This window comes from Chenopodium album, chromosome 11 (genome assembly GCF_948465745.1).
Source record: "Chenopodium album chromosome 11, dcCheAlbu1.1, whole genome shotgun sequence".
Classification (NCBI taxonomy): domain Eukaryota; kingdom Viridiplantae; phylum Streptophyta; class Magnoliopsida; order Caryophyllales; family Amaranthaceae; genus Chenopodium; species Chenopodium album.
Window position 1 is genome coordinate 9,663,998 of NC_137844.1, and position 14,697 is coordinate 9,678,694.

The following is a 14,697-nucleotide window of genomic DNA, read 5'->3' on the forward strand; positions in this document are numbered from 1 at the left end:
TTGATGATCAGGGCAATAATACAATAATATTACAGAAATCTAAGAGATTGGTCACATCTTCATCTTACAGGAAAGAAGAAATGCACTAACCAACTTTTATGAAAATATACATGATCAACAAGCTAAACAATCTTCTGAGGTCCAACTCTGGACAATCTTCTGACAAGAACCCTTGTCAAAGATCTTAAAATACCTAATATCTAGAACTCAATTTCATGCTCCCTAAGAAAAATTTTGTAAGCCCAAAGCTGGCAAAATAATGTCCTCCACATAGAGTGTGCTTGCCAATATGTAACTTAAAATTCTGAGATTTCAGATTGAATCATCCAGCTGATGGGAAACCAGACGTTAACTTAAATTGATCTGGGCTCTTATACTTCAGTGCCTGCGAATATGCCTGGGAATTTGGAGCCGACATCAACTCTTGTATTTACCGACATAACCCTGCATAAACCCAAACAAAAGAAAAAAGGGATTACTAGTTAACCTGAAGAAGAGGTTGGAAATAACAGGAAAACTGAGAAATACTTTGAGACTAGAGGGAGATGAAAAAGGAACTAATTCAAAATAGACTTGTCGTTATGGATCCAATCTTGACTTACCGTACATTTATTTTATTGATCCTAAATGATGTTCCGTTTGAGAAGAAAGGAATACGTTCACCAATGATTCAATGGATCACCCAAGAGGTCAATGATAAGTTATATTATTAGAAGTAACGAATCAAACAAACTTGTGCCACGGTGAGAGACTTCTTGAGCCAACCTAGGGCCTTAGGGAGCAGTTGGTCAACAACCCATCCACGGTGTTTGGTTCAACGTACGAAAAGGCTCAAGGCGCATGGGCGCACCAAGGTGTTTCCAAGTTCCCTGCGCCTAAGGGGTGCCTCAGTGACAATTTAGTGTGCCTCATTGAAGTGAGGCGCATATAATAAACAATAAAAAGACTTCTGAAAAAATCTGTGCACCTCAGTGCGACTCAAAATCGCCTCACCTAGACCACACTGGTTTGGTTCAATAATTTAAAAATTATTTGTATTTTAACCCTTAATTTTTCTAAGGTATGGCTTCCCTAACCCACGGGAGGGACCTTTCAAATCAGAAATTTATACGGGAATATATACCTCCGTCTCACAATAAACCATCATCCAGTTCAGAATGATACAATTTGAGGGCATGCTTGTTTATTTTAAGTTTTCGATACAGACTACGAAAACTAGAAACTAGTAGTAGGAAACTACACAAAGATGTTTCCAGAAACTGAGGTAAGTTTCCAAAAAAAAAAAAAAAAAAAAAAAAAAAAAAAAAAAAAACTGTTAGAAGTTTGGCTGTTTCTGTGTTCATATTCTAGCTTAAAACAACAGAACTTCCTGATATCACAAAACCAAAAATTGAAACTGACAGTGATCAACTAGGCCCAAAGTTAATCTAATGTTGGTAATTCTTCCTCTTTACTTTCTCTCTAAAGTTGGGCCCCTCATCTATTGTTCACTTATCTCTCACAAATTTTCACCCTGCTCAACCAACAAGCAAAGAGTTGATATTAACTTAACAAACCCTACTTTTCATCACAAGTTTACATCTAGCACTAGACACTGTTTGAGCGCTGGCTTCTGTGCCGCAGGGAATTTCGGACAGTCACTTTTCACCATAAGAAAAAAGTTGAGAAGTCATGCCAGCATATTCTACCTCATCAGCATAAATTTCTTGGTCAGCTAATAACCTTTTATTGCTTTCAATTACCAATAATTTTACCACTACTACTTAATTATAGCCTTAATTTTCGGGTCAACTAGCATTAACTAATTGAACTTCTTGCTAATTGACACTTGCAGTTCACAATATTTTTGCTCAACTGACCACATTATGGGATCTGATACAATAATTTTACCACTTATTAGTGTAATATTAAGAAGACATTACATAATAATTAGAAAGATGGGAGATCTTGGGAAAGAGAGAGAAAGGAGGAGATTGAGTATTCAATTAATCAACCAACATGTGGTATTAGGTATGTGTTTTTGTTTCTAGGTATCAATCGTATCATTATACATTCTAAAAGATTATAAACATGGATTTGGTACCACAAACCCAAAGGCCAAACCTGATACCAGTACCGCATGTTGGACAAAATGACTCATACAAAGACACAAATTTCACTAGAAATACCAGATGTAAGAAAAACCTTTCTCAGGTTCAATTAACCTACTTCTATCTAGATGCAAAAACAGCCAGAATTAAGATGAAAATTGTTTAACACACATCGGCTGACTAAGATCTATAAAAATTAACTTTGAAGCCATTATCCTACTCCAAAAGTCCATCCAATCTCTTCCCCCAGTTATTGAGCAACCAAAAGCAAGGAATTAGACAAATTACAGCAATAGTTAATCTCCAAAAAAAAAAAAAGAGGGGGGGGGGGTGGTTTAACATAACCAATCAAAGTTACCTGACAATCCCACAACATTACTGTTTAATTCACACTAAAGCATATTGAGCACAACAAATTCAATGACCAAAAAAAATTGAAGAGTAACATGCAAAGCTTAAGGAGACTTCCAGAAGACAAATAATAAAATAAGCCCATCTTAAAAGCAAAGCAATGAATAATATCCCTAAATGCGAACAAAGAAATACAACAAGGAAGAGAAAGGAACAAGATCAAAATATTAAATCCATATTTACACAAAAGGGCCATGACATCGAAACGAACAATAGATAAAAGAAAAAATTAACTTTTTTGGTCCAAAGCTAATTGTCAAGTTTCTATAGTCAACTAGTCTATACCACGTTGGAGTGTTACAATCCTACCAGGTTATATGATGTACTCAAGAGCTAAGTCTGATAGGTCAACATTGGTTGTTAATAGCGTCCAGTGAAATAGCCAAAAAAAAAAAAAAAAAGAAAAAAAAAAGTAATAAAAAAATAGAGAAAATTAAGCACCCAATGGTTTATTTACTTAGGAAGAAAAAAAAACCTGAAACACTAGGTTGGTTAGAGTGCAAAAAAAGTCTTCACAAGCAAGCCAACAAAGAGATTTTTCCAATAAAGAGCAGAAAAGTCTCAAACATGCAACCAGATAATATCATACAATTATGGCTGTAGAAACTAACCTCCACTAGTTGCGTAAGTTTCCTCTGTGATGAGTCAATATAATGATCTATCTTTGCCTGTGATTTGGGTAAACGGTGGTTTTTCATAGACCCAGATACTTTATCAACAGTTTTCTTAACAATTGTCTTAAAAACTTCCTTGCTCATATTACCCTGCCGCCATTGTGGCTTAAGAACCTCCTTTACAAAATTTGCAACTGCAACTTTGAACAGTTTCATTGACCTAGAGTCCTTATTTTTCTTACTTCTCCCTTCTGACTTTACTTGATCAATCTCAATGTCACCTTCAGCAACATCTGCATCTTCATTGGGACTGCTAGGGCTTCCGTTCTCAACAGCACCAACTTCAGCATCAGCTGTCTCCCCAAATTCATCGTTCTCCAGAGACGCAGTTGCAGCAACAGCTCCAACCACTTTCTGCTTGTTGTTCTCTTCCACATCTAACACATTGTGACGACTGCTAAACTTTAACATGATATCAGAGTTATCAGCTGCATGGTCCTGCTTTTGAGCATGCTTAATAGATTCTGAAAATGGATTTATGCTGTCAAACAAAGGATCATATTGGTCTCCACCTGAGGTTGGCAGAGTTTGTCCCTCAACCTTAGAAGAATTTGATGAGGAAATAATCTGCCTTGATCCATGATTACCAGCTGATTGTCCGTCATACTTAATACCACCAACATCCCCTCTTTCTTGCGTAAAAGCAATAGAACTGAATCTGGTGCTTAACGGCTGATCAAAAGTTGAAGCATATGGATTATAATGGGTGGAAATTCTAGATCCTCCTACATCAAAGAAACTAGATGGATTATCTTTGTCAAGTGTACTTGAAGAGTATCCAGGCATGGACTGAGACCCTCCAAGATGAGAAGACACACTACTCTCAACAGCGGTAAGATGTGGACCATATGGTGGTTGTTTCTGCTGTGCAAACAGATTATTCTGGAAAGATTGTTTTGAAGATTCACCCGCAAGATTTTCCCCAGGAAATGACTGAGTGTTCTTCACAGATGAATCCCCTTGGAATGACACAGGTTGAGGGGTCACCCCAGAAACAAAAGAGCTGGAAGGTACAAGGCTCTGCATAGGAAACTGAGAATATCTATCATCCCTAACTAGATTGGGACCAGAAAATGGCTGAGCTGGAAAGCTGTTTGAAGGTAAATGGTATGTATGATGTGGAAATCCACCAGCCTGAGAATGACCAGGTAGTTCACCTGGTTGGGCTCTCAAAGACATCGGACCTGGAAAGTCATTTCTCAAAGGAAAATTACCATGCTGAAATTGCAAGTGAGTACCAGGCACAGATGCAACACCCATATGTGGTGGACGTGGTTGCGGCAGGGTATTCCATGTAGGATTCGGAGGAACAGGATAATGAGACTGAGGTAATGGAGTTTGATATAAGGGACCACTTTCAATATTAACAGATTGAGGAGGAAAACTAACTGAGGGAGCCAACAGATTTGGTACTTGAGGTGTATTTGTTGGTTGTTGAGGCACGGGAGGTGGTGGTAGATGGGAAACCTGATGAGTGAAATCTGGCGCAGAAGCATTTACTGTAGATTCATTAGGCAATTTGACCAGTTTAGGCTCATTCACAGAAAGCCCTAATGGAGAACTGCCCGTCTTTTGGGACTCTTCCTCAAGTCTGTCATTTGCTCCAGCAGAAGCTTTAGCTTGAGAAAGATGGATCTCTTGCTCGGTAGCTGAAGGCATGCTAGATAATGGATGTTTCTCATATAAAGGAAGCTGAGGAATGAGTTCACCTGATGAGCCCAAAACCTGATCTTCCCTCATAGAAACAGCACATTGATTAACATCTATATTGAATTTTTCAGCATCTGAAGCACTGGGACACACAGCATCATCTACAAATTCTGCTTTATTTCTCTCATCATCACATGTTTGTGAAGCCAAATCACGACTTTCATGCTTATCAAAATCCAACTGCATTCTCTCACCCTTTATATCATTATGTCCATGAGGTGATTTCACGCTGGCACTTCCACCATGTTTATAAGGATTATCTACGCTCCCCACATTTTCTGTCTGGTGCTGTTTATTGTTATGGCGTCTGGAGTATTCATTCTTATCTACCTCAACATGCAAATAACGACAAGAAGCTCCACGATAACACCGTCCTTTAAGGAAATCAAAACATTCCTGTGTTTGAACGTTTCCTCGCCTCAATTTCTCACCACGAAAATCACCTCCGGGTCTGTAAGGAGATCTGCTTTTACTTCTTCGTCTCTTTGGAGACCGGCTAATGCATCAGGAACAATATAAAGATCAATCTCGTGCATCAACAGTACCCAAAGTACAAATGCAAAGGGGCAATGAGACATGCAAGGCCAAAATAATAAATAAAAAATGCAAATATATACATACCGCAGAATGCCTACCTACTAAAACGACAACATTTTATAGAAGGCAAGACATATACCTTCTAGATCGGCTTCTTCTCTCCTTCCTCCTACGAGGACTTCTTCGAGGACTTCTTTTCCTCCTCCTATCAGATGGTGATCGGCTACGACTCCTATCTCTTCTACCACGCCTTCGAATATGGTGAGCATCTTCAGACTCACTTTCACTACCACCTTCCTTAACCAGCCTGCCAAATTCATCAACTTTTACAGCTGTAGGGGTACTCTTTTTATCTTCTTCTTCAGCATTTTTAAGAGAAGAAACATATTTTCCATGAAATGCAGTGTTAGGATTGGATCCTTCAAGCCTATCATCTACGCTATCACTTGCATATTTTCTGGACAGAACTGTAGTTGAGTTTTCCCGGAGACCGTCTTGAATTGATTGCAAATCATCTCGGTCAGCAGTCTCTATACAAGTTGTGACAGACTGATCCAGTCCTGTTTCAGGTGTCTTACTGCTCTTTGAGTTCATGTTGCCATGCTCCAAGTCGTAATGTGAGCTTAAAGCCTCAGATTTACCATGCGGTAAATCTGCCATGATCTTCACATTTTCACGAGACAGCTTACCATCATCATCAGAAGAATCATCCGATGCATAGTTTTGTATAAGTCTGAATGGGCTATGGATATCAGTGGGTTGACCACCCAGCTTTTCAGGCTTTATCTCAGCACTAGTTTTAGTTTTGACAGAAGGGCTTGATTTTAAAGAAAGACTGTTACCTCTCGAACACTGCAAATCATTTTCATTCTCTTGCATTTGTGGTTCATATACATCTCCAGCTAAAACAGGCTCTGGCTCAACATCTTCAACTGAATGATAAACTCCATGCTCTTTATCAGATTGTGTGATATCATCTAAAAGTCACAATCCAATAGCAACAAAGCATATATAAACATTCTGATAAGAATAATTCAAATTTGAAACGATAAGAAATTTATCTAGGAAAAATTTTAGAACAATACCTACTAGTTGGCTCCTCTAAGAAAGGAAGGCCAATTGTAATATATAATAATATGACTATACGAGATATGCAAAAGAATTCATAGAAACATTAGAATGGCTGGATGGTCACTAAAAACTTCATGAGACAGGGAGGCATTAATAAATAAATGCAAGAATCTAAAGAGAAAAATGTCATTTTATCCCTTTATATATCATAGCTCATTCTCTTTAGAATTGAAGATAGAAAATTTATTTTAAAGGCGATTCAGAAATCAGATTCTATAGCTCAACTGCAGAGACCAAAATCCCAATTGTTAAGAAACCACGTATTAATGGTAAAATATCATCAACTAAAGGAATCAAAATACATACAGATACAAAGAACCAAAAAAAATAATAAATAAATAAATAAACCTATTCTGCCCCAGCTTCAAGCACTTTAACAAGTGAATGAATGCAGCAACAGAATCAGACAGCACAGTTCACAATGTGATAGAAAATGCAGACAATAAACAATATGCAAACATTATCAAAAATGATACCTGAAAAAGTGACAAGCAAAGTGAATTGCTCCACATGATTTCAAATGTGCCATTCAAAAGACTTCAAGCTCAGATAGAGTCAAGCATGCTAGACATAGACCTCAAGTTGATTAAGAAGTTCCCAATTCAATAATCTAGTTGTCATCCTACTGTAAGATAAAGCTGAAGCTGCACGCCCCTCCTTCAGTTACAATCATTTCAGTAGAACTCAGAAAAGAATTTATATTAAAAACATGCAGGAGTTTTGGTATCTCAGAGTTCACTAGGGGAAATTAGCACTTAGGTAAGGATGGGGATAAAGTTCCGAGCTAAGCCCAAAGGTATAGAAAAACCATTACCGTCTACACTACTTGGAGAAAGTGGTCATTGAGGTTTGGTCACTTTCTAAGGCGGTGGAATCACCGGGTCAACTAATTTGTTTTTTGTTTTTTTTTTTTTTTTGGGGGGGGGGGGGGGGGGGGGGTGCCAAGGTAACCTTTTAAGTTTTAAATCTAGATATAAAAACAGAGGTTTCATAAAAACAATAAGGAATCTTGAATCATTTCAGGGAGGAATTAGCACCTAGGGAAGGATGGGGACAATATACCGAGCTAAGCTCAAGGGTACATAGTCTAGACAACCAATTACCTCCACTACCAAGTTATAGAAAGTGGCCACTGTGGTTTGGTCACTTGCCAAGGCGACGGAATCGCCAAGTCAACTAATTTGGTTATTTTGGGTGCCAAGGTAACTGTTTACGTTAAAGTCTAAATATAAATAAAGGAACAGATAGTTCATAAAGGCAGTACTGGAGTTTCAATCCTTTCTGTAGAGCTCATAAAAGAGTTCAATCCATACAAAAGTCTCAGTGTCAAAACCTTTATCTCAGAGTTCCCTAGAAGAAATTAGCACCTAGGTTAGGATGGGGACAGTATACCAAGCTAAACCCTAAGGTATAGGCACTCCTATATACAACTTGGAGAAAGTGGCCACCATGATTGGTCACTTGACAAGGCGGTGCCGCGGTGGAATCGCAAAGTCAACTAATTTGTTTTGATTTGGATGTCAAGAAAACCTAAGTTTTAACTCTAAATATAACTAATTTACTTGGAAAAATAAAAAAATATAAGAGAGCAAAGCCTACATAAAAAAACAATACCCAAGCTACTCAAACATCAGTCATTACATTCTAATAATTGCAGACAATGGAGGAGCATAAGACAAGGAAAATTGTAAACAAATCAAACCACATCATAAAACAAGTTCCAGGGCATCAATAGTAGTCAACAATCTCCATGCACTTCTCAGTTCATGCAGTACTAACACTACTAAGTAGATTACATACTACACTATGTTTATGCTCAAAACCTTAATCGCCGGGAGAGTTATTGCTTCAATATGTGGATGTGAGATAAAACCATCATATGCACAACTTTGGAGAAGGGAAGTAAAAAACAAGGGAACATAATGAAACACTTATCCTAGAATTAAAAAGATGTAAGGTAAAAAACTGAAGACCAAAGGAGAAATCATACCCACAACATAAATTATGATTGCCAAATTTCAAAACATGCAATGCTAGACAAAACACATGGAAGACCATCACTTTAAGGTACAAAGCACACTACAACATCAATTACAAAAATTAGTTTAAAACACAGAACTAAATTAAATAAGCCCTGAGGTGACTGCTTCAGTGCTTCATCGACTGTGTCATTAGATAACTTTGAAGTTTAGGTAATTGCTATCATTTACTAAGCCGGTTAGGTTTAATGTACTGCCTCTGGCCCCAATCAACCCCATGTTTATAACTTCCCTTTTTCATCTAAAGACTAGTTTTTACAATTCTATTTCAGGAAAGGCCCCAAGATCATTAATAATCTCTTTTTTCTATTACCAAAAAGTTAGGGCCTCGCACTCTCTCACATTCAAAAACAAAACCACATCTAATTTTAAAGTAAAATAATAGCCCATTATCTCTATTCACATCTGCTTTCTTAATAAAACAGAAATTGACAATCAAGCTTATCACCTAAAAGGGCTAAAGCTATGTGTCATGTTAAGTGTCAAAACTAAGGTAGAGAGGATATTTCCTCCACATTCAAGAAAGTTGACATAAATGATAAGTTCCAGGCATTACAGAAGTAAATGATCTTAATTAAGATGAAAAAAGAGATATAATCAAAGAGTGATAATATGAAAGTCAAGACCATAATTTTTAAATTAATAAAACACATTCGCTATAAAATTGGCACTAACCTTCCATGTCCACATCAGAATCTGCCGGTGAATGAGATGTTCTCACATTGGGTAAAGAATTAGGTCCTGCAGAGGGCTCACCATTACCATACATATGAGACATATCTCTCTGGCCTTGACCTTTGTGCAAATCATTTACAAGACCACATTTCTTTTTCATCCACAAGAAATATTCATGTGCACATGAAGCTTCGCTTCCCGGATCGCCTCCAACTAAAAAGTTGAACTCTGGATTTCCATATTCTTTTTTACGAGCCATTTCTTCAAATTCAGGCCCATTCTTAGCAATAAACTGGCACAGGACTTCAATATTACGAACAACATTCTCATCCGCTGGCTTAGGTGGTGGAGGAGGAAATTCCAGCAAAACACTTTGTTTCAATGATACATCCTCATCAGAAATTGGAGTGGCACCACTTTTGTGACTATGAGTGGTGATATTACCACTAGATTCAGACACAAGAACTTGTTCAGAAATGGGATCATGACCTGATTGGGTTGGTGACCCAGAAGCTGTATTTGTGGGTGTAGAAAACTTTCCAGGAGAAGATGAGGAGCAGGCTGATGGAGGAGGTGGAGCCCTTGGTGGGGAAGAGGGTGGAAGAGGCGGTGGTGGGGGACCTAAGGAAGACATATGAGACTCTGAGCTTTGTTGTTTAGCAGAGTCAAAATTAGCAGGGGAGAAATGACCAGCAGCTGTTGGGGGTGGTGGGGCCTGTGGGGGCGGTGGTGGAAGTTTCATAAAAGGAGGTGGTGGTGGAGCTCTAGGATGACCCATAGAAGGGGGTGGGGGAGGGGGAGGATTGGGATTGGGATTGGGACTTCCAGAAACAAAATTTTGTTGAGTAGCTAGATAAGGAAGTTGAGCAGGGGCTCCACTATGTCCTGTTAGAGGTCGATGCATGTAAGGCTGACCAGTGTTCGAAGTAGAAACTGGAGGACCTTGTTGCGGCATGCTTGGTGAAGCAGGAGGAGCATTTAAATAGGCAGGCACACGAGGTGGATTTCCATGAGGAGGTCCGCCTTGTTGAATTACAGGTTGCAAGGGAGCGGCATTCCCCGGCTGGAAAAGGGAAGCTGAAGGATGACCAGCAAGTTGTTGCTGATAAGGAGCCATTGGTCTTTGAAGACCTTGCCCAAACTGGGGAGCATAATTTCCTCGACCATACATAGCCTAATACTACTACTACTCAGAAAATTGCAATTATAAATAAATCCCCCACAATCTTTGAATTGCGCCAAATTACTAGCCCCTGCAACAAGAAAATCACAACTTTCTTGATGGTAGTATATTTTTACAAACCCAACAGCAAAAGTATCATTTCGCCAACTAAGTAAGGAAAACAGAGATTCACTAACAGACAATAAATCAAAATTTAATTACATTTTGCACGATTTCGATTATCGCGACAAGAAAACCACAATATTCATAAGCAGGGAAAGAAATTAAGTGTTGATATCTTCACAGCTATGGCAGCATTAATTATTAAATACAACTCATAAAAACACAATTAGAAGCCAAATTTCAATTTATACACAAAAAGAAAAAAACTTTCAAATTAAATTAAAAAAATTCAGCCAAAAAATTTTAAAATTAAATTCACTCAGTACACAACAAGCAAAAACTAATCTCACTCTCTAATTCCCAATTATTCTATACGAAATTGCATGAAAATAATAATAATAATAAACAAATAAATAAATAAATAATCAATTCCAAAAGCATCTAAAACCGCACTCTAAAAGCTTCAAATTCGAACAAAATATCAAAAATTAGCACCAACAAAAGATCATAAATGTAATAATTCTTAGCTTCAACGAATCGAAAAGGCGAAAACAAAATGGTAAACGTACCGCATAGCAAAGAGCAGCTGATAATTCGAGTAATTGGGAGAAAACCCTAAAGTTTGAAATTGGAAGGAAAGAATTAGGGTTTTTGAGGGTCGGAAAAATCCCTAAAAAGATGAATGGTGTGCAGTAGAAATTATGATTTGTGTTGTTAACATGAAACTCTTTTCCAATGGCTAGATTGTGTTCGGCCTCAATTTTACTGCATAAATTGGAAGGGGGTGAGTTTTTTAGTTCAAAGAAATTGCAATTGATAATTTTTTTTTTAAATTTTGTTTTTTTACTCTTCACGCTAAGGTTTGAATATGACAAGGGAAGGGTGAGAGATTGGGGGTTCGATTTTCGGTTTGGATTTGGCTTATCGAGTCCGAATTTATATTTATTTTTGGATTGTAAAAACCACTTCAATCTGACATGCCAGCGACTTCCATTCAATCTAATCCAATTAGGTAATATGAATTCGATCTAAAATTCAATTGATCAATGATAGTACGATATTTGGTCGGTTTTTTATAAATAAGATGACCTTTTCATCACAGTCTAATCCAATTAGGTAATATGAATTCGATCTCAAATTCAATAAATCAATAATAATACGATATTTGGCCGTTTTTTTTATAAATAAGATGACTTTTTCATTACGGAGTATCATAATATTATACCACCTTTAATGGTATCCGGTTTAAATAGGTTATAATCGTTGGTAACCTGTTTCAAAAGTGGCATGCATTAATCATGGGTTAATAAGTTACGTAATATTAAAATCAATTTTTTAAATAATTTAATTGTAAAAAAGCAATTCTGATATTAAGATTCAATGTAGATGAAATCGTGGAAGCGGACCTTAAAAAAAATAAAAAAAAAAAGTCTAACTAATCAAATAGTGACAAGTGTCACACTTAACTTGTTGATCGAGCTACCAACCAGTCACAACCTTTTTAAAGTGATACTATCCAAACATTGTATCATTTTAGAATAATCAGAAAGTTGTCTTACAAGTCCAAAACATTGATTTATAAGCTTTAGATGTTAAAGGATGTATTCTGTTCACCTATAAATTAGATCTGATCATGTGGAATTGTGGACATAGAGCTATCAAAAGTTCACCCGTCATGAACAATTTACCCATATTCAATCATGACACGACCTATTTGATCCTGTCATGAAAAATAGTTAGAAGTAATTAGCTCTACTCCAGGCTAATAAGAGCAACTCCAATGGTTATAGGTAGGGACTTGCTTGCAATTTTCAAAATTTTCTAGCTACTAACTTGACCATTGGAGCTAAAAATTACAATTAGCTTAGCCAAGCAAATTAGCTTGTTTAAGCTAATTTGCTTGATTTAGCTTGAGAAAAAAGTTTCCAAATTTTTTGGAGATTAACATATTAAAATAATTAAATTTATAAAGCTAATTAAGAAAATCAAACTTATTTAATTAACAAGCTAGTAGCTAACCATTGGAGTACAAATAACTACAAAGAGAATTAACTAAAAATCATATGTGGCATGGCAAGCTAATTTAACAATTAGCTTACCATTGAAGATGTTCTAAGTTAAGTTCAGGTGAAAAAGATATTATTTTTAAATTAAGGAAAATTAAGGAAAGAAACTAAAAGTGAAAACAATAGACATTGAATAATTAACATTTATTACACCGATTTATTCGTGAATTGTCAATAAATTCCCAACTTAATACTAAAAAAAAAAGTATATTAAATGCTTATATATATGTAGCTTAAATCCAAAACCCCTAACTTCTAGAGTATGTGCTAAAAGTTGATTTAACCTGAAAAATTGACAATAATCCAAACCTTAATTCTTTAAATCCGATTAATCTATCTATACTTTATTAGTTAGTTAGTATTTAAAATCACAAACCAAAGTGCCACATGTCTTCCTTTCCTTTTAACCTTTTCCATTCTTTTTCCATGAGTCCAATTAATGTTTTCATTGGATTTCTTAACAACTACTCGCATTTATATTTTGCAACTTCTAATTTAATTCAACAAAAACTGACATGGTCCGGGAGTTTGGGCCCCGAAACTTGCGGCGTGCTCTACCCTTTTGGCGGAAAGAACACTAGCCTTGAGTGGAAGAGGGCTTGTGAGCACAAAGCAACACAAGCGGGCAATTAAATCATAGGAGCACTCACGTCTATTTGGGCGACGGAGTGCGGGTGGTCGGGGCTTGTGACGGTCGATACTTCAAGGCGGGCACAAGCGGGTCTGAACCACGAGTTCTTAGTACATCAAGTTGGTTTGGAGGGGAGCTATTATGCAAGTAAGACACAATTTCTATAAAAGTCTAACAACAAACAAGCATAAAAGCAAGGTAATACTTGGTAGAAGGCTTAAGATTTCATTAATTATTCACCCTCTAAAGAACTTTAATTTGATTACAAGGAAAATCCCTAGTGAACACTCAACTGGCAGTCACACAATAATGGGACCTTAGGCATAGAAAACATAAAGTGAACTCTAAGAAAGCATCAAAAGGGAATCTAATACATCAAAAGGAGTCGGATTCTAACATCCTCCCCCACTTAAGCTGTCGACGACCTCGTCGACTTACAAGAGTTACCATCAAAATTAGAAAATCCTAAACTATCTTGAGTCTCTGGTGCACCGTTGATGTGGCTGACTTCTTGAATCTTTGCTGACTCTGGAGCTGGATTTTCGTTGTTGTCGAGGAGCTTGTCTTTGGGGTTACTGTGCTCGAACAACTTGTTGAGAGCTTCATCTCTAAATTTCCTCCTATGAGTGGTGTCTGTTGAGTTTTGGTGGAGAGCTGCTTCCACGATCATCTGTTGGGGAGCAGCTTCCTTGAGATTGTTGTGGTGAGCTTCTAATTGGGGTTGGTGCCTCTTGGGTATCCATTCTCTATGTGATTCCCTGCACGTGACCTCTATTATTGTCTGCTCGACCACTGACTCCCTTTCTTAGGGGAGGTTCTTCTTTGGTGTCTCTAGGCTCATCGCTCTCTGCTTCGAGCCGTGTTTCTGATTCTTGTTTTGGCGGGTTTGCATCTTCGATGTTGTCGGCTCATCGGGCTTCATCTCCCGCTTTTCAGGGTCTCTGGTGCGAGCTTGTTTCTTCGATGTTGCCTTCCTCTCTAGCTTCATCACTCGCATTGCCGAAAGGTATTGGACTTTGGGTTCTTCTGGGGCAATCATTCTCATGGAGCTCATCCTGTAGATCGTACCCATTCTTTGAATTGGACTGTTGTCTCTACTGGTCTCTTTCTCAACTGGGAACTCTCTTATGGACATGGATGACAATCTCCTTTGGATCTTGTCAAACTCTTCTTTATGCTCGCACTCCCACCATTTGTGTGGGCCTCGACAAAGTATGCAATTCGGCAGCCTTGAATTTCTTAACTTTCTCCTCTTCTCCCTCCATCTTTCAATTGAATTAGTCACATGTGCATTCAATTATTTAGCCCCTTATCTTCCCCCTATCAATCTCATAATATAAATACAAATTTTCAATAAAGTTTTTTTTTTTTAAAAAAAAAATAGAGTTTTTGTTTTTTTTTTTAAATGTAAATTGAGGTTACAAAGAAGGAAGAATTGATTTTTCATT

At 37.3% G+C, this 14,697-nt stretch overlaps 1 protein-coding gene across 1 annotated transcript; it reads right to left on the reverse strand.

Moving 5' to 3' along the window:
- On the reverse strand, positions 1 to 11,356 carry LOC145567362 (uncharacterized). Its single transcript, XM_081626624.1, has 5 exons — positions 11,122 to 11,356; positions 9,268 to 10,520; positions 5,562 to 6,399; positions 3,113 to 5,381; positions 1 to 444 (listed from the first exon to the last, which is right to left on the reverse strand). The coding sequence occupies exons 2-5, from the start codon at positions 10,436 to 10,438 to the stop codon at positions 418 to 420; spliced, it is 4,305 nt and encodes a 1,434-aa protein (XP_081482750.1). The 5' UTR covers positions 10,439 to 10,520; positions 11,122 to 11,356; the 3' UTR covers positions 1 to 417.
- Between the last annotated feature and the right edge of the window lie 3,341 nt (positions 11,357 to 14,697).

What these genes read in the sequence shown, in the direction of transcription:
- LOC145567362 (XM_081626624.1), bottom strand. Translation starts at nt 10,438, where the DNA reads ATGTATGGTCGAGGAAATTATGCTCCCCAGTTTGGGCAAGGTCTTCAA. An exon ending in TTCTGATGTGGACATGGAAG is followed by an intron (nt 6,400 to 9,267) that starts GTTAGTGCCAAT and finishes TGTGACTTTTAG; the next exon opens with ATGATATCACACAATCTGAT. An exon ending in AGAAGAAGCCGATCTAGAAG is followed by an intron (nt 5,382 to 5,561) that starts GTATATGTCTTG and finishes CTGATGCATTAG; the next exon opens with CCGGTCTCCAAAGAGACGAA.